Source organism: Cheilinus undulatus, linkage group 14 (assembly GCF_018320785.1).
Source record: "Cheilinus undulatus linkage group 14, ASM1832078v1, whole genome shotgun sequence".
Taxonomy (NCBI): Eukaryota; Metazoa; Chordata; class Actinopteri; order Labriformes; family Labridae; genus Cheilinus; species Cheilinus undulatus.
This window is the reverse complement of record NC_054878.1, coordinates 4,880,850-4,907,624: the sequence shown is the minus strand read 5'-3', so window position 1 is coordinate 4,907,624 and position 26,775 is coordinate 4,880,850. Positions and strand designations below refer to the sequence as shown.

Genomic DNA, 26,775 nt, shown 5'->3' with positions numbered 1-26,775 from the left:
TACAACTAAACCCCACCTGTAGCTACCGCCTCGTTCTTCTTAATTGATGCTGATTGGCTAGGTTGTCTCAGACCTGCCACAGTGGTTTCAGATTGGAGCTTTGCAAGAGGGATGTGCCTGATGACAGGCATGCAATCTGGGTAATCCATCGGCTTTGCAAGGTTATTATCAAACCCCTCAGATCCACAGATATGGGAATTCTGGCTGTCCCTCATTCCAACCATAAACTTAAAGGTAACTGAGCTTTTGCAGTAAAAGCCCCTCAACTATGGAACAGCCTCCTACCCTCAATCAAGTCTGCCCCCTCTGTTGACTGGTTCAAGTCCTGTCAAACGTATCTCTACAGTTTGGCTTTTCAGTCCGAAGCCCACTGACCTGGTCTTAATATTTAACATAGCTCCAACAACCTATTTTGTATCTATTTCATATTTTTTGTTTTCTTTGTTTTTTTTATTGTAATAATTGTCCTCACTGTTTTAGTTTGACGTGTGTGCATCTTGACTTTTTTGTGTGACTCCCTGTCTTGTACAGTGCTTTGGTCAGCTGTTGCTGTTTGTAAACGTGCTTTGTAAATAAATTTGATTGATTGATTTAAACACTAAAAAACAGGAAATAAAACTGGCTGGTTAACATTGTTAACAGCTTTTAACACCAGCTTGTTCATGAAAAACATCACGACAGCTTATATTTTGTCACCTTGTGTAAAGTTATTTTAATCTGATCTGTGCTCCACAACGTTTATTTTCTTCAGACTTTAAATAATCAAATTAAAGACCTGAATTGTAAAAAAACAAACAAAAAAAAAACAGCACTTTTCACAGCAACATTGAAAGGCATGCAGGATTTTTTTAAATATACATGATTTAATTGCCATAAAGAGATAGCAACAGATGATTTATGGCAATTTAATGCCTCTTTTCAAACAATATGCTGCTTTATAAAATTTATCGTGACATAATTTTGCAGGTTTGTTAAGGTCATTTTAAAAAAACTATTAAAACCAAATACATTTAGCCAGAAAATAAAGTTTGGATAAAGACATGAATTAGTCAAAGTGCCTTTTGAAATTAAAAACCTCTCACCAGGGGCGTAGCTAGGGATTTTGGGCCCCCAGTAAGAATATTTAACAGGGCCCCTCTTAACTGGCCAGCCGAGCAACAAATGTTGCATCATTCTTACAAATATGTATGCATTTAAATGCATTTCTGCACCATAATTTCCCAATTTATGAGCAATATTTTTTACTATAGTTAAATAAAATTTGCTTGCATTATTTCACAGCGCTGGACTACATCGTTTGGACTTTTTTAAGGGAGGAGCAGGGCGTTCCCAGTATTTGATGTCACTCTATTTCATAAAAATTTTAGTCTGTTGACTTATTTATTTAGTTGCTTTTGATTTAACAATGGCACTAATTACTAAGGACAAAAACTAAAAACACACTTTTCATTCTGATGGGCCTTTGCCTACCGTTAGGCCGGGTAATTAATACCTTTTCCCCCCTGCTCTACGCCCATGCCTCTCACTGGTAAAGAGAAAATAATAATAAAATGGAATAAAATGTAAAGCCTTTAATTTCAATAACCCAATTTAAGACTTTAAGATCTTTCAAGGATCCACAGGAGCCCTACAAATAGTATAGCACTTTTTAAAAAATTATTTCACCAAATGGAGATGTTGAGATCAAGATTTCTTGACCATGTCCTTACAAAGCATGTTTCAAAACATGGCACATTTCATCTCTGTCTACTTTTACCGCTGTCACACAGGAAGTGACAGAAAGTTTAGGGTTACATAGGTATGCTAGGTGCCCCAACAGAAAAGGCCCAAAGAAACAGGACAGTAGGAAATGGTTATTTTGTTTTTTTTTACTGCTTTTGACTGTGGAAATACAAATAACTGCACATTGTACTGAACCAAACTACTTGGAGATGAATTTTAAACGGACCAAGAAGACCTCAAGTCTGCACAGCATCTGCAGTCTAACATGCCCATACAGCCAACAGCTTAGTGGCCTTTACATTAATCTGTCTGAACCACTACTCCAAAATTCCACATAGTACATCCATGCAGCGTGCTTGTCTGCTGTGGACATTACGTCCGTCTGGCCATGTGCCAGAGGTGTCATTCCTCTATTAGACTATTTTCAGCAGAGCTCACAGCCAATAAGGATTGACCCAAGAGGAACGTGAATGCACAAAGTATCCGATTTCAAAATAAAGCACAATGCACCAACTCCCAACTGTCTCATCAATAAATCAGCATTACCTCACAGAAAGGCTGTTATAGAGGCTCACGGGGGTAACATGATGCCAATTCTTGAGGTGGAAAACCTTTTCTAAAAAAAAAAAACATAAGCCATTTAATATCCTAATCTACTCACCCATAGAAGAAGCAAAAATATCACAGCATAAAATCAAAATAAGCAGCAAATCAACCTCAGAAAGGCAAAGTTACCTGTGGTTCCTGTGTGAACTTGTAGTTCTCTTAGGATCATTAATCTCTCATCTCCAGCTGCTCAGGTCTGTACTTAAGAAACAGACCCAGAGAGCAAGGGAGCGTGCCGTTCGTTGGAGCAAAACTGCAGTGCAGATGGAACAACATACTATGTGGAATTTGCAGGTTAACCCTTTTTGCTTTAGCTGAGGTCGACTCATAGCGCTTAAATTGGCTACAAACCTCCCAGATTGACACAATAACCCCATTATTAGTCGTCTGTGCTGTGACAGTAGCAACAAACAGACACAGATTTATCCCAAATTTAGTGTTCCTTAAATATCATGGCACAACATGTCAATGCACACCGACAAAATAACCATTCAAAAGTCGGTTAAAGCATATCTCAGTCTGGTACTGCATATGAATGAATGCACAAGTAGTCCACATGTTTACACAATCACTCACACAGCACAGGTTACTGTTTCACCGAAAAATAATACAGAGAACACCTAGCATAGTCGTCTTCTTCCATTATTATTAGTATTATTAGTATTCAGTGTTTCCCAAAGATGTGGTTTTTTAAGACAGCAAACACAAAGTACAGCATTGTGCCAGTTCTTTAGCAACAACGACCTGAAGATCAACAACCTGCACGACACGAGGAAACATAAGACCTTAAAGAGAGTTCCAGTGTTTTAAATGGGGCACTATTTTTAAATCCTGATGACTTATAATTTAGAAAGTTTTAAACTAGCTGGCAGCCACAAAAGAGGCTGAAATGGCTGCAACTTGATCGTGACTTTGGGTTAAATTCACACAATCAAAACTGACAAAACAAAAAAGACAAATGCATGTTTAAGCCACTGTCAGGTTCAAGCTGTTAATTCAAAATGAGATAAAGACAGCTAAAGAGACAGATCCTTTTGTTTGGGATTTTTTAACCAGGGAGAGTGTTCTGTCAGTCACTTTTCAGGGCTACTGGGAGGTTTTGGTGTTTTCAGTGGAGAGTATGATACCAAAACGCCTGCACGGCAAGAACTCAAATCTAGCCAGAGTCATTTTTCTAATTTATAATGAAGAAATACATCATGACACTTACTAAAAGTCCCACTGCAGGGCCAGATAAACATATGTTAAAATTTAAAACAGGAAAAATAAGGCCTGACTAGCTGTTTTCTAAGCAATTAAATTCTGAAAATGAAACTTATTATCTTAAAGGCCTTGTAAAGTGAAATCCAAAATCTGTGTTTTAACACACTAGATATGTTGGAATATGGTTGCCGTAAACATGTGAAAACACTGAGATCCACATGTGACTGAATTTTGGATTTTGGATCCAGACCTGGCTTTGATTAATTTGGGTGGGGCAAATATGTTGAATGGTGATGTCACCAGCCCAAATTAGGGGAATGACCCCGCCCCTCTAACGCTACAATATAAAATCACAGAGCAGTTCATCTCAGTCCAGTCTGTTGTTAGCTGATCTCACTGCCTTCAGTGAAAGTTAACCGTCAGCTAAATGCTGTTTTTTGTTGATTGTGAGGTAAATTTGCCAGATCTATCATCCACAGTGGTCTATGGATCACTGAAAGCAGTGATCATCAACTGCCAGCCCGAGGGCCAGATCAGGCCCCCCACATCCTCTCATCTGGCCCCATGAAAATGATCAAATTCAGAAATATGCATAGGAAAAAAATATGTTGATGTATGTGTACTATATCTGTTTTTAAATTCCACATAGCTAATAAAATTAACTCCAAAATAACTGTGATTGAAGCAGTTTTATCCTGACTGGTTTAATGTTTGATCCATTTTGCAGCAGTGTAGTTCTTCTGAGTGGGCGTGGCTTCAGCTCTTAAACAAACACGCTTAATTTGATGAACTTAGAGAAGTTTCATTTGACTGAAATTTGACCTGGGGTTTCATAACACAGTGACCTGTCATACAACAAACCGAAATACAGATTTATTATCATTTTACAGGGTCGTTAACTAATTAAGACAATTGGTCAAGTTTGCTTGCCCCACTAGCAGATTATTTAAACTTAAACAAGCAGTGTGGGCCTTATTAATTGCATTCACATCTTATAATAGCATGCATCTGTACTTAGGTGAATGTTGCTTATTGTCAGAGTTATTAGATAACTGTTCTGCATGGTTTATTTACTGTCTGTGTTAATGAAGTCCATTGTTTTCCTTTTTTTTTTTTTTTTTTTTTGGTTGGTATTAAAAAAAGGATCTCAACCTAATAAAAGATTCTTAAGTAATTACAATAGCTGAATAGTCATTAAATTATTTAAGGAATATTTGCATTTTCGAGCAGCTTGTCTCATCCTTAATTTTCCAATATTTATGCAGGTGCCGGGTTTATTAAGATCACACCTTAGGACAGTGGCTTTAGTGCGTCTGACAGCTGTTTGTGAAGTTGTTTTAAAGGGAGCTGGTTGGGCTTGGGTGCTATGCGTAGAGGCTGGAGATCTTGATGCACTAGGCGTGGGACTGATTCCCTGTCCTCCACTCTCTCTTCAACTATCCTTTCTAATAAAGGCATTAAACCCTAAAGAATTATCTTTAAAAAGTTGTTTTAATTTCCAAAAGATGATATAAGCGTTAGTTATGTGACACCACACTACTGTTACACTGTAGAGATGCATCATCACGTCGTTAACCAAAGAAACAAATCTTTTTTGCCTTATAATCCTGAGTAACTTATCAACACTTTTCACATACCAAACCCTGACAATTTTGTGGAAAATTTTAGGATTTCTTCTCAGTCAAAAAAGGATTAGGGGAGGAGAAAATGCGAGGAGGCTAAAAGTGAAAATTTCATGGCAACCTCCTCTGAAAAAGTCCTGTATTGCTTGTTAAATTGCCCCTCATAGAAGGAAGTTTTCCTGCAGCTTGTCTGCCTGTCAACTGAGGATAAGGGTGAGGAGAAATACTAGAGGGTAGAGTCTGAGTGGAAAACTGTTGTTTGCATTCACTCATGTGACTCATTTGGGAAATTTTCAGGAGATTTAGCTCCTTAATGACAGCATCTATTGTGTGTTAGCATCAAGCTAAAAATAAAGTCATGATTTAAATCCTGATCCATATGTGAGGAATGAAATATTTTCTGAACAATTATCAGTGACTTTCGATTTGTAGCTTACTTTGTTTTTAGGATCTTCATTATGTCTTCAAACATCCTGAAGAAACTCAAGCCTGAACTTTTAGTGAACATACTTTGTCGACAGTATTTTCCCTGTATATTAAAGCCATAATAGACCATTTATTGGTTATAAAAATAATCATGCAAATCCAAACCAAAGTTTATTGTTTTTTTTAATTTGATACAATCATTGGTATTTCAATGAAAGTATCATAAAATACTGAAGCTTAAAAACTACAGACCTTGAGTCACCTTGAGTTTTAGCCAAAGCTCCCACAGAGAGACTTGTAGCCAGCTTTTTTTGCTTGTGGAGTTTGTTTGCAATTATTTTGCACTTAAATGCACAGTATGTGGCTGCATGGCAGCACAGGGGTTAGTGTTCTAATTGACAGTAAGAAGGTCCCCAGTTTGCATCCCAGTCATTAAGGGCATTAAGTTTGCATGCTCTCCCTCTGCATGCATGAGCTCTCACTGGCTTCCTCCCACCACCGTGTTAGGTTAATTGGTGACTCTAAATTGGCCGTAGGTGTGAGATTGCCTGGTTGTCTGTCACTACATCAGCTCTGCGATTGACTGGGTGTAGCCCACCCCTCGCCCAATGATAGTGAACCTGAACGGGATAAGGTGTGTAGGGATGGCTGCACAGTATGTAAAATTCTGCCACCAGGAGGCTCTCATCCAAAATAACATGACAAATTAAGACCATATAGAATTGGCATCCCATAAGATGCATTTACTAAACATAAAACCAATGTTTATTCTTCATTCATACATTTCTAGTAATGAGGGAGACATGCACTGAAAAAGGCATGCACTCTTCCTGCGCATTCTATGATTGCTTTCAATCGGCCAGGAAGTGCCTTTTTGAGTGCATTTCTCCCTCATTTTGAGAATGAAAACAAAAAAGAGGTTCTCTGCTCAGTAAATACGCCTTAGGAGATGCTATTTTTATTGGTCTTAGCCCTCAATTCAAAACATGTAGTAGTATCTAGGTGAAGGCAGCGGAGGTGGTCAGCACTGAGCAGTACTGGTCTTAAATGCCTTGTGTGGAGGGTTTCAATGTTACAGAGGTGGGTTTGGGTACAGCCTGTTAGTTATTAAATTCAAGAATTTCTCTGCCTGTTAAATTTTAGGAAAGATCTGAGATAGAAAATTCAGAGAATTATATAACATAGGAATGGTCACTTTTTGTCAAATTTTGTTCAAAATTAAAGTTCTATTATCCTGAAAACTCTATCTTAACTCTTTGTACTGATTTCTTTATTTGATCAGAAATTTGTCAAAATAGTGCCAACATTTAAAACACTGGAATGTCCCTTTAACTCTCATGATAAGTTTACCTTAATGCACATGGTAAAAAACCCTTTTAAATAAGACTTTACAATGACAGTGTGATACAAAAATACTGACACAATGACTCCATAGGACCTTCAGGGACAAAAACACGCTGCGGCCTTCTGGTTACGTTCTTGAGGTAATCCCTTCATGGTCAAAGAAACTTGAAATGTTCACTTTATTAGAAGAATTTGGATTCTTAAACAATCTACCATGTAAATAATAAGAGGCCTCACACATGAAACAATAAAACACTACATTTCTTATTTTTACTGTTTGCAAACACACACACTTCCACACACACTTGTGGTATTTCCACGTGTACGCTACACTGACTAAACCACGAAACGACGTTCAGATGTAGGCTGATGTTCTTACAGAGAGATACTGTGGCTTACATTCACATGGTTTCTCTGGATGGCTGAGGAGTGGCTGCTTCCTGTGCTCCAAGGATGGCGGCGGGTCATGTGACAAACTACAGGCAAAAATGGAGGCACATTCCTCTCCTGAGGCAGAGGGGTAAGGGAGGACTTCTTTCTAACTTTTTTCTTGTTGTTGTTATTTTACGACAAACTCTCGCACCTCTTCAGCAGAGAATCTGGGGGCCGGGGGTAGTAGCCCGTGGTGCACGGCTTGTCGGGAGAAAACCTGGGGAACTTGTAATCCAGAGGGAGTGCTAAAGAAAGTGGAAATCAAAACAAGGAAAGTGACAGGAAAGTTACTCAGTGCATGAGCAGGCTGCATGTACAAATCCTGATTCCAAAAAAGATGGGACGTTGCTTTATATATATATATATATATACCAAAATGGAATACAGTGATTTGCAAATCCTTTTCAACCTTTATTCGATTGAAGGTGCAATGTGCAAAACTGGGGATATTAGCTACATCAGTAAGATCCTAGATGGCAATGCTCATGTCTTGTGGTAGCTGTGGCATTCAGTGGAATTATTAAAAAATGGATTTGGTTATTCGCTCCCTTCTGTGGTACTGTAGGAGGATGCAAGGTCCAACATCCAACATGGTGAAATCCATGGAGGGGACTAGGGCTGAACGAATTTGGAAAATAATCTAATTGCAATCCCCCCCGAAAAATTGCGATTGCAATTTGATACATGATTATTTCTTTAATGACTAAACTAGGGCTGAAAAATTCTTTACAAATAACACATTCTGGTGATTTTGACTCGTATTGCCAATTGGATATGAACTGCTGCATCAAAGGGGTTTTGTCATTCTCATATTTAATAAGAAAAAGTACAAAAAATAAGACGGTATGATTTTGTTTTTGACTATTGTATGATATGTCATGCATAACGTCTCTGCTGCAAAAAAAAGTTTAAAACTGATATTATAACACAAATTTCAGGTCAAAGAAATATTGCACCATTTGCAATTTGAAAATTGCAGCAGGCCATTGCGATTAAATCTAATTTTCAATTAAATTCCCAGCCCTAGAGGGGACCCCTCCATATGTATGAATTATCGGGCTTATTCTGGGTAAATGGCATGAATGCAATTTTATATATTCTGTTTATTAAACACTAATTTAGATAGGGCCTTCTTAAAAATATAATGTTTAATTTATACCAAGTTTGCTCTGCTAAATGCTACCACGCCAAAGATTACACACAGCACCTTTAAATACAGCACGAAGACAATATATTTAATGTTTAAAATGAAGATATTACTGTTTTTTGGAAATATACACACATTCTGAATGTGAAGCATGCAACATATTCTAAAAAAGTTGAGACAGGAGGATGTTTACCCCTGTTTCATCACTTTTTCCTCTAACAACATGCTGTAAGCATCTGAGGATGGAAGACAGTAATTATTAAAGTATTATGAGTGGGAATTCTACCTCACTGTTGCTTTCTGAATGTTTGAAGTTGATCAACAGTGCAGGATTTCTGGTTGATAGATCATAATGCTCCATGTATTTTCAATGGGAGACAGGTCTGGGCTGCATACAGGCCATTCTAGCACCTTCACTCTTTGTGAAGCCATGCTGTTGTGACCCATGCAGAATGTGTCTTGGCATCGTCTCTGTAAGATAAGCATGGGCGGTCCTGAAAAGATGCCATCTGGGTGGAAGTATATGTTTCTCCAAAACCTGTATGTAACAATCCTAAATATAAGTCACCCCAGAATATAAGCCCAGCCATTTTTGAAAATCTCCCAAGGGGAAAAAGGTTTAAACCGTCTTCCTGTGCGAAGATTTCTACTTCACTTCACAGTGTGCAGCTGTGTCACTCTTTTAAAACCATTCATTTATATCCTTCAGAGTTTGCACATCTACTTACTATAGTAGTAGTTGAGTTCTCAGTCTGCAGTGATAAGACAGACTCACTGCCCTTGAGTTTCTCTAACAAGCTCTACACACACTGTAACAGTATACTCCTGGTTTTCTTAAAATGCACAGCCATGACCTTACAAGGGAGAAAAAGATTAGAAGAGGCACCAACCATCGCCAGTGTAGTCTGTGTTGTTATGCATTCCAAGCTTGCAGTACACAGTAAATTGAGTGACTATTTAATCGCGTTTGGTCTTGTGTAGAGAGTGATGGGGGCAGCTGCATGCACTTTGGTCATAACGTTGCCTGTCCCAGCTTTTTAAACAAGCATATCAGTGATCCTGGCATATAAACTGAAGCCAAGTAAATAGATGAAAAAATGTTCTAAGTACAGGATATACACCAGATTTTAAGTAAGGCTGTAAAATTAATCAAAATTTTAGATTCAACTGCAATGTGTCCTAAGGTGCAGCATTTTTTTAACCTGAAATTTGAGTCAAAATATCAGTTAATACACTGTAACCTATTAACCTACATACCTGTGGAATATTTACAAGTGTTTTCTGAGCATTGCACAAGTCTTGTTTTTTGTGCTGTATTCAACTTAATATAGGTTGAAAATGATTTGTAAATCATTGTATTTCTTAACTGCCTTTTGACACAACGTCCCAACTTTTTTGGAATGGGGTTTGTAAATGCAGCTGTATTTCATCTTATGCAGTCTTCCTCTGTTTTGAAGTTGTAAATCACATGTTAAGTGCTTTGAAACTATTTCCATGGCTCATTCTGTAGGTATCTTTTCTCTCCTCTCATGCAGACTACTCTCTCTGCAGTTTTTACCCAGAATGCATCTCTCTTAACATACCTGCTATGTGCTCCACACTGGGGATGGCCATGGTGCTGTATTTGTGAATGCAGTGGCAGCACCAGGTCAGTTTCTGGCACTCCTCGTCCCCTCCTCCACTTTTATGAACATCGACAAAGTACGAGCCCCACTGCTCGGAGACGGCCGAGGGTGCCTTCATGCCCTGCTCCTGTTCAAACAGTCGACACACAAACCAAATTATGTAACTGTGTGTGAAGATTCATTTTTCAGACGTGTGCAGACATGACAGATGTCGACCCCACCTTTAGCTTTGGAAAACAGCCAACTTCAAATTGGCTGTAACCCAAGCAGCTCCGTGGGTTATTATGACTACAACTTGAATCATTTTCTCGAGAAATCCCCCGCTCTGTTCCTCATAATCACCCGTAAAACTTCAAACATTTTATGGGCAGAGAGCTCATGAGCAGCCACGATAGCAACAACAGGATGCGGGGTTGAAAAGAGGATGTGGTGAGATTTAAATCTCTCAAGAATTATAGCAGATAATGTTATCGAGAAGTGCTGAGAAAGATGATTAAAATGTGTGAACGTGATGTTTTCAGACATTTGTACTCAATATGTTTCTAAAAATACCAATTAAAAAGAAACCAAACAGCAGAACAAAGAAGGCCGCCTGAGGAAAAAGAGCGGGGGAATTTATAGAATTCAACATGCTGAGGCAGAAATCTCTGGCCTAATCGAACACAGATGATAAAACAAAAGTTAGTGAACAGCTTGAAAGGGAATAAAGTGCTTATTTATATGCCTGCATCCATAAAACCTCCTCTGAAATGCATGCAGAAGAGTCTACAGCACTGTGACTGCAGTCAGCTGCAAGTAAAGGCAGCCATCTTTGTATTACCAAGAATCTTTTTGGCTTTGTTTACACTTTACATTAACATTGTGTTTCAGGCATTCAGATACCAACTAACCGCACTTAAGTAAATGCATTCGTGATACGTCTTCACTAACAACCGGTTATCAAAACTCACTTTGCCCTTCTCTTATGCAGACATCAGCCCACACATCATTCCCAGTGCTCTTTCGTTCTCCCTCATTTTGTCATAAAAAGGCTTTGAGATGAAAAAGTGACATACAGTTAAGCAAATAAATCTTGTGGAGCACTAAACTAAAAATTCAAGAAAAAAGTTAGGAGGCAGTCGTGATATGTTGCTCGTAGACGAACTGGAATTTCCGTTTTAGAGATGGTTTCATTTTGTCTTAATTTCTGTTGTTTTAAATATATTTTAAAAAGACATGAAGAGCTGTTTAGGAGCTAAAAGGCTGACTCTAATTACTGGGCTGTGCCAAAAAATCTAGATCCCTACAAATAACCATGTCTACACAACCAATCCGGTCTGGATGAAGGCATCCCAGACCACTTCTGTATGCAGTCTGACTTATTAAACAACAATCTGTTTTCAGTATGCATTTAGCTGCGTCCACACAAAAGGTTAAGGATTACCACATGGTATTTGAATCAGAGTTTCCCTCAGCCAGTATTTACTGTTTTTTGGCCAGTTTCCCAGACCGATGTCCAGCAGGTAAGAATGACGGCCAAAATGTCCGGCTGAAAATGTGTCAAATAACAAATAACTAAATGGTGAATAACCACATACTTATCATGTTGCCTAGAAGATATGTCTTCATGAATCCTTTAGTATAAACTCCAGGCAATTTTACTACAATCTACTTCCTGTGCGGTGCTGGGGTTGTTTGTCTATGTAACACAGCACATGGCTAATTTAGGTGAGGAATATTCATATGATTAATTAGTTTAGAGCTACTGAAAACTATGTTGGCTTATGTCATCAATGTAGATCATAAAGAAGCCGAAACAAAGGGAACTGTAGACAGCTGAACGAAATAAACACAATGCAATGGCAGGAACATGGACAGGCCTGGGCTGAACCGAAAGGCATGGATCGTTAAGACAAATGGTAAGAGCACTGTCTCCCTTCCTCCTAGTCGGGTATTCATGCTTGGGACATCCCGTGGGAAGAGCCAATGATGAGCGGAGGACTGCACTACACTATCCACTGTGGACGCTTTTGTCTTTCTTCATGACTAGTCCAACGACACCATGATTTTACTGGATTTTACTGGATTGGATTTTACTGTTTAGCAGAGGTTACAGTTGAGTTCATCAGTTTACGAGAGCTAATATGGGACAACTGATGTTAAGACTCAATATTAACTTGTAATCCAGAGTTGTACGATGGTGTTTAGGTAACAGAACACTGGTTAGTTATTTGTCAGGGCAGTTTGTTGGTGTTTTCAGTGGAGTATGGTATTTGTTTGCATTTAGAGAAAATCTCACAACTTTAATTATTTTTGTTTGAACAACTTACATAAAGACAAAAGCATGTCTTTCTGCAGTCATTTACAAGGTCCAGTCATGTGCTATAGATGCTGTTATAACAGGTTAACAATTACTCAGGTTGACTATCAGCTCATGTTCTACTGTCTTGGTCTGGGTCAGGTTTGGAAAGAATAATGATTCCCCAGCCCTGTTTAATCACAGACATAAAGCCATATTACAGTGTTTCTGTTTTTGCATGTTTTATTGATGCTAAATGTAGGTTACTGGTCACATATGACTAAAGCAAATGTCCAGACTCATGCCGAGGCCCGTCGGGAGAAGTGCAAAGACAACTTCTCTGCTAAAAGAAGCTTTTGGTGCGTTGTTTGGCTCTCGTTTTAATATAGACCTGTGGTCCAGTTCTGATAAAATTGCCCCTTTACTAAAGCAACACCAGAGCTAAATCTCTCAATGCCACTGGGTCCCACACCTTTTCCCACCCTTTTGGGAGACCTTGCCGCTTAGCCCTTGGCCATGACCATCACTCTTAATATTGGTCTAAACAGCAAATATAAGCTGGTTTTGATAGAAGTGTTCTACTGTCATGAAGGATTGTCTTTATTTTTATTTTTGAAGATGGCTAATTTGATTCAAACTCATGTTAATTATGCACATTTTAGCTATTCCATACCAAATGTATTAAAGATTTCAGCTTGTTAGGCCAGAGGACAGGCCCACGGAGCTGGAGGTAAAGGTTGAGTAATGAAGGCTGGGTGGGAGTAAAGCTCCTAAACGGAAACAGCTGCTTCAGTAAACTTACCTCAAATTTGCCCTTTTTCTCCAGCGGCTCCACTTGGGCCTCATTGGACTTTGCTGCTTCACTCTTCTGGACGCCCTCCCCCTCCATTTCCTCCACGATCATCACCGTCTCCCATTTCCCAAAGCTGCTGGCGGGGAACATGTCCGACCTCATGCTGTCTCCAAAATACACCACCTGCAGGGGGTGGGGGGGTATAGGAAAGGGTGACAGAGAGGACAGCTTGGTAACTTTTAAGAGCTGCACTAAGGTTTAAGTGCTGCGGTTGAGATGCTCTTAAGCTGAATTCCTCTCTAAGCGGCAGTCGATGTCACCTGGCAGATTTCTTATGGACCCCCCGGGGTGAACTAGACCAGACATGTCCAGTCTGCAAATGTCATCACTAACTCTTTGACCATCACGTCTCTTTTGTCCTCCACGTCTGGAAAGAAAAGCAAGCTGAGGCAGGCTTCACTGAGATGCATTCCAAACCTGAACACAGCACTCAGAGCTATCAATCCCATTTCAACACAAACTTAATTTTGTTCCTTTCAAACACAGAGGAAAATAAGTGAGGAGGGGGATGCCTGACATTAAAATGACAAGATGCAGGAGTCTGCTGACACTGACAGAAGGCAAACCAGAGTCCACGGATTTCCCAGTTGTTTGCATCCCTTTGGTCCCAACCACAGTGAGTTGGAAAAACGATTGATGGTGTTCTTGAGTTAGCTAGTCATCATTTTTAGCAACATTGACCAGCTGCTAGCTGATGAGCCTTTAAAAGAACATATCACACGATACTCCATGCATTACAAGACTGTTGCTAAACTCTTCATGCAGGGCAGTGCTGTGTGTACAATTTCTAAAAATGCACTGAAAAACCAAAAAAGGTTAAAAAATCACAGCTTTTACTACACTTAATGCTTTGTGCTGCCATGTTGTGTCATCAAGGTCAGGGTGCTCTGTGAAAGAACGAGTTCATGAGTTGTAAGTACAACTTTGGGGGATGTTCCATTTGCCATTTCCAGTCAGAAGTCAGAAAACAAGTCAGAATACGAGCTATTAAGACAAAAGTAACAGGATTGGGGCGTGCAGATGGTCCATTGGTTCAAGGTGCACACCATGTACGCAGGCGGCCTGGGTTCCAATGTGGCCTGTGGCCCTATGCCACATGTCTCTCCCCACTCTCATCCCTGTTTTTGAGTCTATCCACTGCCCTCTTCTATCTAATAAAGACATGGAAAAGCCCAAAAATAAATCTAAAAAAAAAAAATGTAACAGCTTTAATACATTGGGGGTGATAAGACACAGATGTGACAACAAGACACAGCTGAACCTGATGAGTGCAATCAAGGTGGAGGGGAAAAACATGAGGGCAAGAAGATGACTAGAAATCAAACACAAGGGAAGCAAACTTCAAACTTCTGCCTCTAGTGTCTTAAACAGGCTAACGGCCTTAGACAGCTAATGAACAGTCCCTTGACATCTTTAAATTGAACTTGACACGGAGAAAACCAAATGTAATGACCACCAGTATCATAAACAAAGATGACACATTCCTGTTTGTGATATGTAACAAAAATCAGACCTGTCCCGGCCAGGTCGGGTCCTCATGTAAACAGACCAGCTAATTGGGGCTGCTGTAGACCAGGACTGTGAGGAGGGGGCTGCAGGGAGTCACGTTTCTTCTGGACTTTCCCAGAGCTGCTCACAGCTGGTCTTCAGATCCCAAAAAGCCCTGTACCTCTCATTGCTCAGCAGTGCTGCAGGCCGAGTCATGGGATCACTATAATAAATATTTACAGAGGCCAAAGATTCCAACTTATTACAGAGGGGAGTCACTGTGGATGGATACAGTTACATTGGCCTAAACCAGACCCAGCTCCAAATGAGGGTAAACACCATGAGGTGATCAGAATATAGGCTAGAGAGAAAGGGGCAGGATAGACAGGCAGGCACTGGTCTATATCTATGTATAAGTTTTTTTTTTCTCTTTCGTCCTTTATCCTGCAGCGCTGTTTGTGTTAGCATCAGCTAAAACTTTCTTAGCATGTATCTAAGAAAATCACAACACTTCATCATTGGCATGTATGTCACCTGTTTAAGAAGCTTATGACAAACCAAGTCAGTAGCCAATCCTGACTCTTGCTATGCTTGACAGGAAACTTGCCAGAAGCTGAAGCTAATAACAAGCAAAGCAAGTAGCTGATCTTGTGGTTTGTAAGCCGTGGCATGGTAGTAAACCAGTATCCAGTGCTTCAGACCAGCAAAGCCAGATGCAGATCTAGTTGGTTGCTAGTTGTTGTATGCCAAGGTGGCTGAAGGCCTGTCAAGGTAGTCCCTGATCCAGTGGGTTTCCAGAGTTAATGTGCTAGTAACCACTGACCAGAACCTAGAACTTTTGTCCAGACAAGGCAGGAAACATCAAAACGTTTGCATGACTTGACTTGTTTGTTTGTCTGTAGCTGTGAAATATAACAAATGATGGAGCCACTGGCAATTAAAGTGGGTTGGTTTAATAAATGACTTAGCATTTCTGTCAATTTAATTTCTATTTTCCCATGGCTGGCCTGTCCTCCTGTCCACCAGAGCTGGCTAATCATCAGCTCAATAAACAGCTGACCAACAGTCTCAAGGGAGTAGCCTGAACTTTGTTTTATTACTTCTGAAAGAGACGGCCAACATGACTCTTACCCAAATTTCAAACTAAGCCAAATTGACCAACTATTTGGTTAAAACTCGCTAACCAAATATCAAGAAGGCATCAAACAGCCGAATTGTGACTACAAGAATGTGATATAACCATTCCAATATGGTAATGACCATCCTCAGTACAGGGTTGGTGGGTTAGACACTTGAGTCAGATTTTGTGAACAGGAAAGGTGCATCTCAATAAATAAGAATATCATGAAAAAGTTGATTTAAGTTTTTTAATTCCAAAAGTGAAACTCATACACTATTTAGATTCATTACACACAGACTGATAAATTTCAGGTGTTCATTTCTTTTAGTTTGATAATTATGGCTTAAAGTTAACAGAAACCCAAAATTAGGAATCTCAGAAATTTAGGGAATAGTTAAAACAAACAAATATGTATATATATATATATATATATATATATATAATTACTATTTTTTTTAATTACAGAAATGTTGGACCACTGAAAAGTATGAACATGTACAACACTCAATAATTGGTTAGGCCCCCTTTTGTGGGGTTAGGGTACGATCAGTCTGTGGCACTGCTGAAGTGTTATGGAAGTTCAGGTTGCTCTGGTAGTGGCCTTCAGCTCTTCCATCTGGTGTCTCTCATAGATTCTCTGTGGGGTTCAGGTCGGGCCTAACCTTGCAAAGCAGATGGATATGCCCGTTTCCATGTTTCTCACTGGCGAATCCATCTTGCAAAGTTCCCATCTGAACCGTGTGGGCCTGGTTAGAAAGCATCAGGACCAATCAGCAACAAGGGGCAGTACTTTCGGGCCCAAGCAGTGACAAGAGGCCGGTGCAGTTATGGCAGAAGACATTAGAGTGGATGCTGCTAAAGCGCCAGTGTCTGCGCCAAGAACTTAGAACTTGACGACATTTCATTGTTAAAAGAAGAACAAAGAACAGCATTGAGGTTTTTTTTTGTTTTTTTTTTCTTTTCAAAAACGACAAAAGTCATGTACTGACATGTCTATAGTCACCATGGTTAGCGTTATGCAGTTCTCTATGGAGTTTACTCCTTTGGTAAGGGCGCAGTTTAGTAACGGCTACATCACGTTTTGTTGCTCTGATTGGCCCATAAAGATGTAACAGACAGAACATTCATCACCCTCCAAGTTTTTTTTCCAAATGCTCTGCCCTTTCCCAAACGTTGTGTATGAGAGGTTTTCCAGATGGATGTGTGAAACAAATCCATCTGATGTGCCAGGTTAGGTCAGGCCAGTTTGCTGGCCAATCAAGCACAGGGACACCATGGTGCTAAAACCAGTTATTGGTACTTTTGGCAGTGTGGGCAGGTGCCAAGTCCTGCTTGAAAATGAAATCAGCATCTCCATAAAGCTGGTCAGCAGAGAGAAGCATGAAGGGTTCTAAAACTTCATGGTAGATGGCTGCGCTGACCTTTGACCTGATAAATCACAGTGGACCAACACCAGCAGATGACATGGAGCCCCAAACCATCACTGACTGTGGAAACTTCACAATGGACCTCAAGCAACTTGGATTCTGTGCTCCTCTTCTTCCAGACTCTGGGACCTTGATTTCCAAATGAGATTGTATGAAAAGAGGACTTTGGACCACTGAGCAACAGTCCAGTCCTTTTCGTCCTTGGCCCAGGTAAGACACCTCTGACGTTGTCTCTGGTTCAAGAGTAGCTTGACACCAGGAATGTGACAGTTGTAGTCCATGTCCTGGATCGGTCTGTGTGTGGTGGCTCTTAAAGCACTGACTCCAGCTGCAGTCCACTCCTTGTGAAGCTCCCCCAAATTCTTGAATGGGCTTTGTTTCACAATCCTCTCAAGGCTGCGGTCATCCCCGCTGCTTGTGCACCTTGTTCACCACGTTTTCCTTCGATTCAGCTTTCCATTAACATGCTCGGATACAGCACTCTGTGAACAGCCAGCTACTTTAGCAATGACATTTTGTGTCTTACCCTCCTTGTGACAATGACTGTCTTCTGGACATCGGTCAGGTCATCAGTGTTCCCCAAGATTGTGTAGCTACTGATCCAGACTGAGAGACCATTTAAAGTCTCAGGAAACCTTTGCAGGTGTTTGGAGTTCATTAGCTGATTAGAGTGTAACACCATGACTTTCCAATAGTGAACTTTTCATGATAATCTAATTTTCTGAGATTCAGAATTTTGTGTTTTCATTAGCTGTAAGCCATAATAATCAAACTTTGAAAAAAAAATACTTTAAATATATTTATGCCTGTGTGTAATGGATCTTTAGAATATATGAGTTTCACTTTTTGAGTTGAATTACGGAAATAAATCAACATTTTGATAATATTCTGATTTTTTGGAGTGGCACCTGTACCCAGAAAAAAACATAACATTGGGATCAGTTTCCTCTTTCAAAGACAACACTTCTTTTTGTTTTACATTAAAACTAAATCCTGACATACAGGGTAAATTATGGCCATTTTCTGACATAAATGGATACAGCTGGATCCCACTCACGACTGTCTGTCTGTAAATGCTCTCACTGATAATATGGCTCTTGACGGCCAATTGCACCCCTTTAATTCCTGTTGTAGTCTCTTTTCTGTCCTCGTGCTACCAAAAACAGCTCTCTGCAGCTTTAAGACAAAGTGTAGTGTGGGTCTATAGACCCCCGTCTCTTATCAGCCCATCACTCAGAGGAGCAGTTAAAGCTGAAGCCAGGCCCAGGTAAACAGAGCTGCAGGCATGCAGAGAGGCCTTAATGAACCCATTGTGCTGCACACTGTGTGGGGCCACGAGCACCAGGAGAGCAGGAGGCTGACGAGACAGCAGGGCAGGAGCCCATTCTGTCATTGGGTCTCATATTTAATCACATACTGTTATATTACTGTTACAGCTCTGAAATATTGAGCCAACAGAGTGAGGTCATTACATCTGTTTTTAATGCAGCAAAGACCAACCAGAGGAAGGCTGATCGACATACTACAGTGATGAAAATGAGCTGAGAGTCATTCAAGCTGGTGACTTATTCACATGGAAGACAGCTAAGATGTATATTTACCTGTTAATGTTTCAGTTAAGAGCGAATTATTATTAAAATTGTTAAAATGGGAAATTAAATAGAGGAATTTTGTGATGTAGAACATCCAGGGTCATCTGAAAATTTCAGAACTTGTTTTTCTGGTTTCTAAAGTGTCACAAAATGTTCCTCCTTGTCAAAATCTAAAATACTCTAAAATAGTGGTGCAGCACAGATCATTGAACAATTTATACTTTTTTAAATTAGACAATCTTGGAAAATTTTCCCTGAATCAGGTTAACTAACTAGAATTAAAATAATAAAATTATGGTGCAATCGTTCTTTGGTTGAGACCTTAAACCTACAATTACTGCAGCTGCACTCATGCAGAGATCAGACGACATGTTTTGACTGGGATTATAGCATTTCAGACAGTCGTAGGGTTTCAGGTCCAATCAGCTGTGGAAAAAGCATCATTTTATCCAGTGTAGTGTGTCATGTTTGTTGGTAAAGTCATGGCAAAAATTAACTTTCTCTGACTGCCTATCTGTTGCATTGACCATCATAACACAGAAACAGATACCTTGTCTGACTTAAGGCTTAATCTCTTACCCTAATAATGTAATTTCTGTTTAACAAGTCTTTTTTTTTGTTTTTGCTGCTCTTCAGCGTGAGACTTTGATGTCTATGCAAGGTCTCTTCTGTACCTAATAGTGCTTTTTCATCTCTAGTACCGGCCTGACTTGGCTCAACTCTACTCAGTTTTGGTACCAGGGTGTTTTTTCTATCACAGCACAGAAGTACTTTTGTACCACTTCCTCCATGTGTTCAGATCATCAAAGCACAACTGTGTGAAACTGCAGTGACATCCAACACAATAACGGTGGAAAATGATCCTTAATCTGGGACTTTTTGGCACAGAAATGAGAAAGTTTTACTCTGGAGACGGTTGCACAACACAAAATACAACTACACAATCAAGAAGACAGTCGAGAAAAACACAAAAAAAGACGAAAAAATAGACCTCAGTCTCATGAACAACTCCTGGCTAGCTCCCCAAAATAAAGGAAACCGTAGACAGCTGGAAGAAATAAACATGATGGAACGAGAATGGTCCTGGGCTAAACCGAAAAGCATGGATCGTTAAGGCCAATGGTGAGAGCACCATCTCCCTTCCCTGTTGTTGGCTGTTCATTCTCGAGACATCCTGTGGGAAGAGCCATCAATGAGAGGAGGACTGTACCGAACTATCCACCGTGGACATTTTTGACTTTCTTTGGGACTAGTCCAAACATACCATAATGGTTGGATTTTACTGTTTAGTTGAGGTTACAGTTGAGTTCATCAGTTTATGATAGCTAATATGGGACAACTGATGTAAAGACTCAATATTAACCTGTAATACAGAGTTTTACAATGGTGAACCCTGAACCCAGAATGCTGGTTAGTTATTTGTCTGGATGGTTTGTTGGTATTTTCAGTGGAGGATGGTATTTGGCTGTTAGCTGCTGAATTATAACAGCAGATAATTAATCTGACAGAGCTAATACGTGCCCCATCACTAGCAGCAAAACAAAGGTCTACGCTTATACCAGAACTGATATTCTGTGTATAAGAGACTGTGTTAAAAATCTCAAATCCTCAGTCTCACTGAGACAATCATGGCAGAGCAGGGAGGACGGGCCTCAAGAAGTTATTTAAGAGATGGGTGTGGTTATCGGCCTCCCTTAGTCCTTGAGCCTGCTCTGTCCATGCCGCCACAGCACTTGAGTAAGTTTGTTTGTTGAATAATTCCACTTTTTACTTTGTTTACCGAATAAGTGCATCCTTTAATTATGTTTATCACTTTCACCAAAGGTAGAAGTTTGTTTATGACCACTGAAACCACAAAGAAGACCTAGAGACCTAGAATTATTTGTTTAATTTAAAGGACACATATGAGTGAGTACATTTTCTACCTAAGTTTGAAGAGAATAGTTTATTTTGACACAGTGTACTAATTTATGTTTGTTTAACAGCAATTCCTCACTCCTTGTGTAATATAATGGATGCATACATTAATGTAAGTTAAATCCTGTAAGCTTTCATTTAATAGTGAAATGCGTGGCAATGTTTTGAGTTGTTATATCTGTTTTGTACAGAAAATCATCCATCCATCCATTCATCCATCCTTTCATTTTCATCTTCAATAAATGGTTAATCTGACCTCTGGATCCATGTGTTTAAATGTGCACCCCACCTAGAGGTTCCATGAGCTAGCATCAGTTGAAAGTCAATTGGCCTTCACTAATTCAATTTAGTGACAGTTTTTATAGACTGCTTGTTTGACTACAGCAAAGGAAGCGTGCCCGTGGAGTTTGCATCTTTCCCGACGGAGATTATCCGGAGAATGGGGCGCTCGGAGACCGAAGAAGGGGGGACGTGGAGGCAGGACTGCCCGTTGTGTTTCTAACTTTTAGCTATCTATCTATTTATTGATATTGTTTGCTGCTACAGAGGGCACTGCCAAACAAAATTTCGTTTTGTTTTTACTATGTAATGACACTAAACTATCTATCCATCTATCTATCCATGCAGGGGGTTACATGGACTAGTCAACTAGTTGGCTTTACTAAAGTGTGATGATGATTGGCTTGATGATTTGCTTGAAGTCATCTAGTTGCTCAATACATGATTGGGCAACATAGATACCAAGAAAACAGCAGTTGAGGCGCATAATAAGTCCTTCCAAAAGTCCAGAGTTTGTGCAGTTTGTGCAGAGGTTGCATGTTCTCCCCTTGCATGCATGGGTTCACTCCAGGGGCTCTGACTTCATCCCACAGTCCAAAGACATGCTAGTTAGGCAAACTGATGACTCTAAATTGCCCATAAGTGTGTGACTGTTTTTTGCCAATTGACCGGAAATGAGTACAGAAAATTCCCTGACACTCACCTTGGGACTTCTTTTGTTGCTGTTGTATAAAAACTTTAAATTTAATAGTATTATTTTGAAGTTCAAAACTCAGTAATCATGACAACCCTTTTTATAAATATCCATTTTGTGTCTCAATAGTATTGCAAAAAAAGGCACAAAATGTGCAGGAATTACACTATCTGCTGTTAATTGAAACTCCTCTGTCACTCATAAAAGCACCTACGATTGATCCCTAGCCTAAATCTCCATGTCCCATCAGCCCCCATGACCCCGTCAGGCTCAGCCCTCGCTTGGATCATTGTAATCTTCCCTGAATGCGTCTATTCAGCCCACCTGTATTAAGTCCTGTCAGGTGAAAGTGGAGAGAAGTGAAAACACTGAGAGCCTCAGGTCACCCTGGAGGAGTGTTTAAAGCTCCTATAAGTGCAGGTTGACACTGAATTCCTCGGGAGCTTTCTCCACGTGGCGGGGGAACAGAGGGGGCATTGAGCAGAGGAGGAGGGGGAGAGGAAGGAGGGATGACGAGGACGATGACGAGCACTGCTGGGTGGAGCTGGGCTGAGATGATTGACCTCTGCCTGTGCCTCTTCTGTTACATAAGGTTTTATCCTGTTTAAGTCCTATGGGAGATTGTATACCAGCAAAGATTACAGCAAATTAAAGTGTCTGTTACCAGATATTTACCTGCCTTAAACCCTGTGCATGCCTGGAAGATGGACTGAAACTCCAGCTGTTAAAAGACTTTGCTTTAGTGACTCAGGGTTAAAGTGAAAGGAGAGCTACTAGACCGGCTGCAACGGCTGCCACATAATCCGTCTGGGAAAAAGCACTGAATCAAAGGACGTTCACATAAAATGCTTGTTTTTCTTTGACAGGGTTTGATTGTTATTCTACGACTCTGACCGTTTACCAGAAAGGACTGGGACAGTGAGATCAGAGAAGCAGCTGTTTCTGCTTTAGAAAATAGCCTCATACTCTTCAACAAAGTGGTCTACTTCTGTAGGGATCCTTTCTGTAATGAAGTCAGACACTTAATAAAACTAAAGGATGACAAAACAGTAAGCACTCTGATATTTAGGGCTGACAGATCAAACTCTAATGTTAACATAATCAGACAGAGAAAACCTTTCATTCTCATGTCACTCCTCTTCAGTAGACTCTGAACCACGGTGGTGTTTCAAGGATTTCCTCCAAAGATGAGACGCTCCAGCGTGGGAAGGTTCTCTCTTTCTCTCCCCCGATTAAAGTCTGCCAAGTAGCTTTCACTAAACTGCCTGATGTGACTTTTTGTAGCTGGATCACATTCAGACTGATGATGGCTCAGATGATTCAGCAATGTTTACACTCTATTCATTATGAGTGCTCTCATTCTAGGTTTTCCATGTAATGCTGTGCTCTGCCTTGGGCTGTATGGTTTATCTAACATTTCAAAAGCAAGGAGCAATACTCTCCTCAGAACTGTCAGAGTCTTAAGTCTTTTAAAAAACTTCAAAAATGTCTAAACCTGGAGCATAAAGCTGCCTAAGCCGGAGGATTTTCAAATCTAAATGGAAACATTGGAAAAACATGGGAAACCACAGACAGAGTGACAGTTTCAACTGATTTTTAACATTAAATCTTCCAACAAACACAGGAGACCAGCGGTTCCCCACTTTTGGGCTATCTTGGAGCCCCCCCTACTTGTATCTAAGAAAAGCTGAACCCCTGAAGATCCTGATGAAGCTTTGCTGTGAAAAATAAAAATTATTTATACATTTTTCATTGATAAAACCCTAAGAAAACAGGTCTATACTGTTTTCTTACCAAAAGAGCATTGTAAAAATCATTCAATACATGTTTTATCATGCATTTAGTAATTACATTGAATGATCGGGACAAGGTCTGATACCCCGACAGGACATCCTGGACCCCAGGTTGGGAACCAACGCACTAGACAGGACAATTCAGACACACTACAAGACTAGTGTGGGCAAACATGACTACAGAAGTAAAACAAATACTGAGGATGATCAACGCTGTCACAAGGCAGTCCTTTCTTTATGCATAGAAACCAAAAACAAGAACAGACTAAAGGGAAAATACTGCCTGAGAAGTTCATAAAGTGTTTATGGTCTCTGTCATGTTTGTAATGATGTACTGATGATGTGCTGATGTAACAAAAATATCGTACCTACAATTTACACATACAACAGCTGCGCTGCAATCCATCAGTGAATTGTACTGCTGAACAAATCCCTCCCTCTCGAGTCAATCAGAGCAGTTCCACTTCCCACACTCTAGTCCAGCTCTGGCACTTCCCTGAAGTGGAGATACACTGCAGAGTTAATTTTGTCAACTAAAACTATGACTAAAACTATTTGTCAACAGCCTTTGTTTCCATGATGAAAACTGGACTAAAACTAATCAAAGAATGGTTAGAAAGCTGTAGAAAGCAGGGACCAAAGGTTTGGCAGTTTGCATAGAAGTAAAAACTAAAATGTGAGGACTTTTTTATGGACTAAAACTAGACTAAAATGTTTTTGAGTTTTCGTCAACTAAAATTAGACTAAAACTATTAAGCAGTCGCTGCCCAGCTCCAGCAACATATGTTCAACCATGAGCTCCATAAACCTCTTCAATCAGGATTTCACACTCACCACAGCACTGAGACCGCCCTTATCAAAATAACCAATGACCTCCTCACAGCTGCAGATTCTGGACACATCAGCCTCTTCATCCTCCTTGACCTAACCGCTGCCTTCGACACAATATCCCACACCATCCTCCTCGACCGCCTATCTCACCATCTTAGCATCACTGGTACAGCTCTCTCCTGGTTTCACTCATATCTCTCACAAAGAAAACAGTTTGTTACCATCGGTACCTCTCACTCATCCCCCGCCCCAGTTAACCAGGGCGTGCCTCAAGGCTCTGTTCTTGGACCTCTCCTTTTCACCATCTACATGCTTCCCCTTGGACAGATTATTCACAAACACGGTCTCAGCCTCCACTCTTATGCAGATGACACCCAACTCTATCTCAGCACCAAACCATCCACCCCTTCCCACTCCCTGGTAAACTGCCTCCATGACATCAAAGCCTGGATGACCTCTAACCAACTCAAACTCAACAGCAATAAAACAGAGCTCATGGTGGTGGCCCCCAAAGCGCTGCTGCAGAAGGTTGGAGAACTCATGCTCGATGTGGACGGGACCTCCATCTGTCCGTCCTCCGAGGTCCGAAACCTGGGCGTCAACCTGGACTCCACCCTCTCCTTCCAGTCCCACATAAAGTCTGTCACCAAATCTGCCTTCTATCATCTCAAGAACATCTCCAGACTCCGACCATCACTCCCTGATTCTGTGGCTGAAACACTCATTCATGCTTTCATAACCTCCCGCCTGGACTACTGTAATGGAGTCCTGTCTGGAGTACCCAGCAAAACCCTGGACAGGCTTCAGTACGTCCAAAACTCTACAGCTAGAGTTCTCACCCGCACTAGACCCTGGCAACACATCACTCCGACCCTCATCCACCTCCACTGGCTCCCTATTAAGTCCCGTATCAACTACAAAGTCCTATTATTATTATTATTATTATTATTATTATTATTATTATAAATCCTTTGCCTTTATAATGTACTTATCCATAGTGGAAGCAATAAAATCATGGAATCCTAATGACATGACTGACAATTCAACTCCAATAGGGCAAAGTACTCTGCTGTTGACATACTATTCCTTCATGAACTTGCAGCTTCCCCATGACCTCTGCCCTCTTGTCTGCATTGCATTGTGCAGGGTATCGCACCAGACACACTCCGAGTGTGTACGGTTGATCACCTTCGATCAGAGCAAAACCATGGCACTGTGGAGTAGGTTCGAGGATATGGCTCGGTTCGTACCCTGGTTTGGTACAAGTTCCGTTCATTGATAAAAAAAAAAGAATACATCCCAAACTTATTATTCTAAATGTCCCCTCAATTATTATTATTATCTTATTTTTTACTTACATTAGAGCAGCTAATACCACATCTAGTGGTGTGTATAGTTAATTACATTCACAGATATTAATGCAAGATGAAAGAGCACATTAATCACCAGCTGAAGAGTTCGCAGCATCCAGTTGGTGATGTTTCCTGATCTGCTCGCTCTCATTGGCTACTCTAGGTATTTAATTGGAGGAAGATGCTTGATATACACAGGTAAAATAAGCAGATAACACAACAGTTGATGAATATTTGGACAAATGTAATGTGAAAAGCCTCAAATTGGGTTGTATTTGTCATCCCCTATTACATCATAAATTAGTCTTATGGTTGTGATTGGCTGGCTCACTAACTCTTGTCTCCCTGGTTGCAGAGGCACTTGTTCAATATTTCTTAACTAATGGGACCTACTGCAAAGTTCGAGGGGGATCTTTCCAGGTATTCCAGTTTAATTAGATTCTCAGTGTAGATGGACTTAGTATTTTATTAGCTGGTGGTTCGTTTACATCTTTATACTACACAACACATGCAGAACCTCTCTCTGCAGACACCAGAGTATTATCCAGAGGTGAATGATTTTGGTGATCTGTCACTACAAAATTCATGCATAAATTCCAGTGATATTTGAATGAAAACTGATCAATAATGACCTGTCTGATCGACTTGCACATCTCCAGTGATTGCAGGATATGCAAAAGTTTTATAAGACACTGTCAGCCAAGGGTAGACCAATGCCAGAGTCAAACAAACCCCTAAAAGGATTAATGCCATTTTTAAAAATAACAGCATTTTCCACAGGAAGAAAGAAAAGGTGACTCTGGCTTCTATCAGGTTTAGTTCTCCTCCATACCACTGAGGTAAAACCAGGTCTTTGGTTTGTGCAGACATAAGAATGAACTTCATTGTATGTGCAGTAAGAAGTATGAGGGGAGCTGGCAGCACTGCACGCTGGCACACAGCAGGCCTGTCCACATTCATGCCAAGGGCCACGTTCCCCTCATCCATCACCGCAGTGTGAATCTCCTTGAGCTGATTTATCGTG

At 40.3% G+C, this 26,775-nt stretch overlaps 1 protein-coding gene across 1 annotated transcript in view; it reads right to left on the bottom strand.

The window, feature by feature from the left end:
* Nucleotides 1-4,144: 4,144 nt before the first annotated feature.
* nt5dc1 (5'-nucleotidase domain containing 1) overlaps nucleotides 4,145-26,775 on the bottom strand; it is a 103,735-nt gene continuing 81,104 nt past the window's right edge. Inside the window, exons 10-12 of the mRNA XM_041805114.1 lie at nucleotides 13,208-13,381; nucleotides 10,086-10,254; nucleotides 4,145-7,600 (exon numbers count right to left, since the gene is read on the bottom strand). Of these exons, the coding sequence (XP_041661048.1) occupies nucleotides 7,488-7,600; nucleotides 10,086-10,254; nucleotides 13,208-13,381 (456 nt within the window). The 3' untranslated portion in view covers nucleotides 4,145-7,487. The remainder of the gene's footprint in view (nucleotides 7,601-10,085; nucleotides 10,255-13,207; nucleotides 13,382-26,775) is intronic.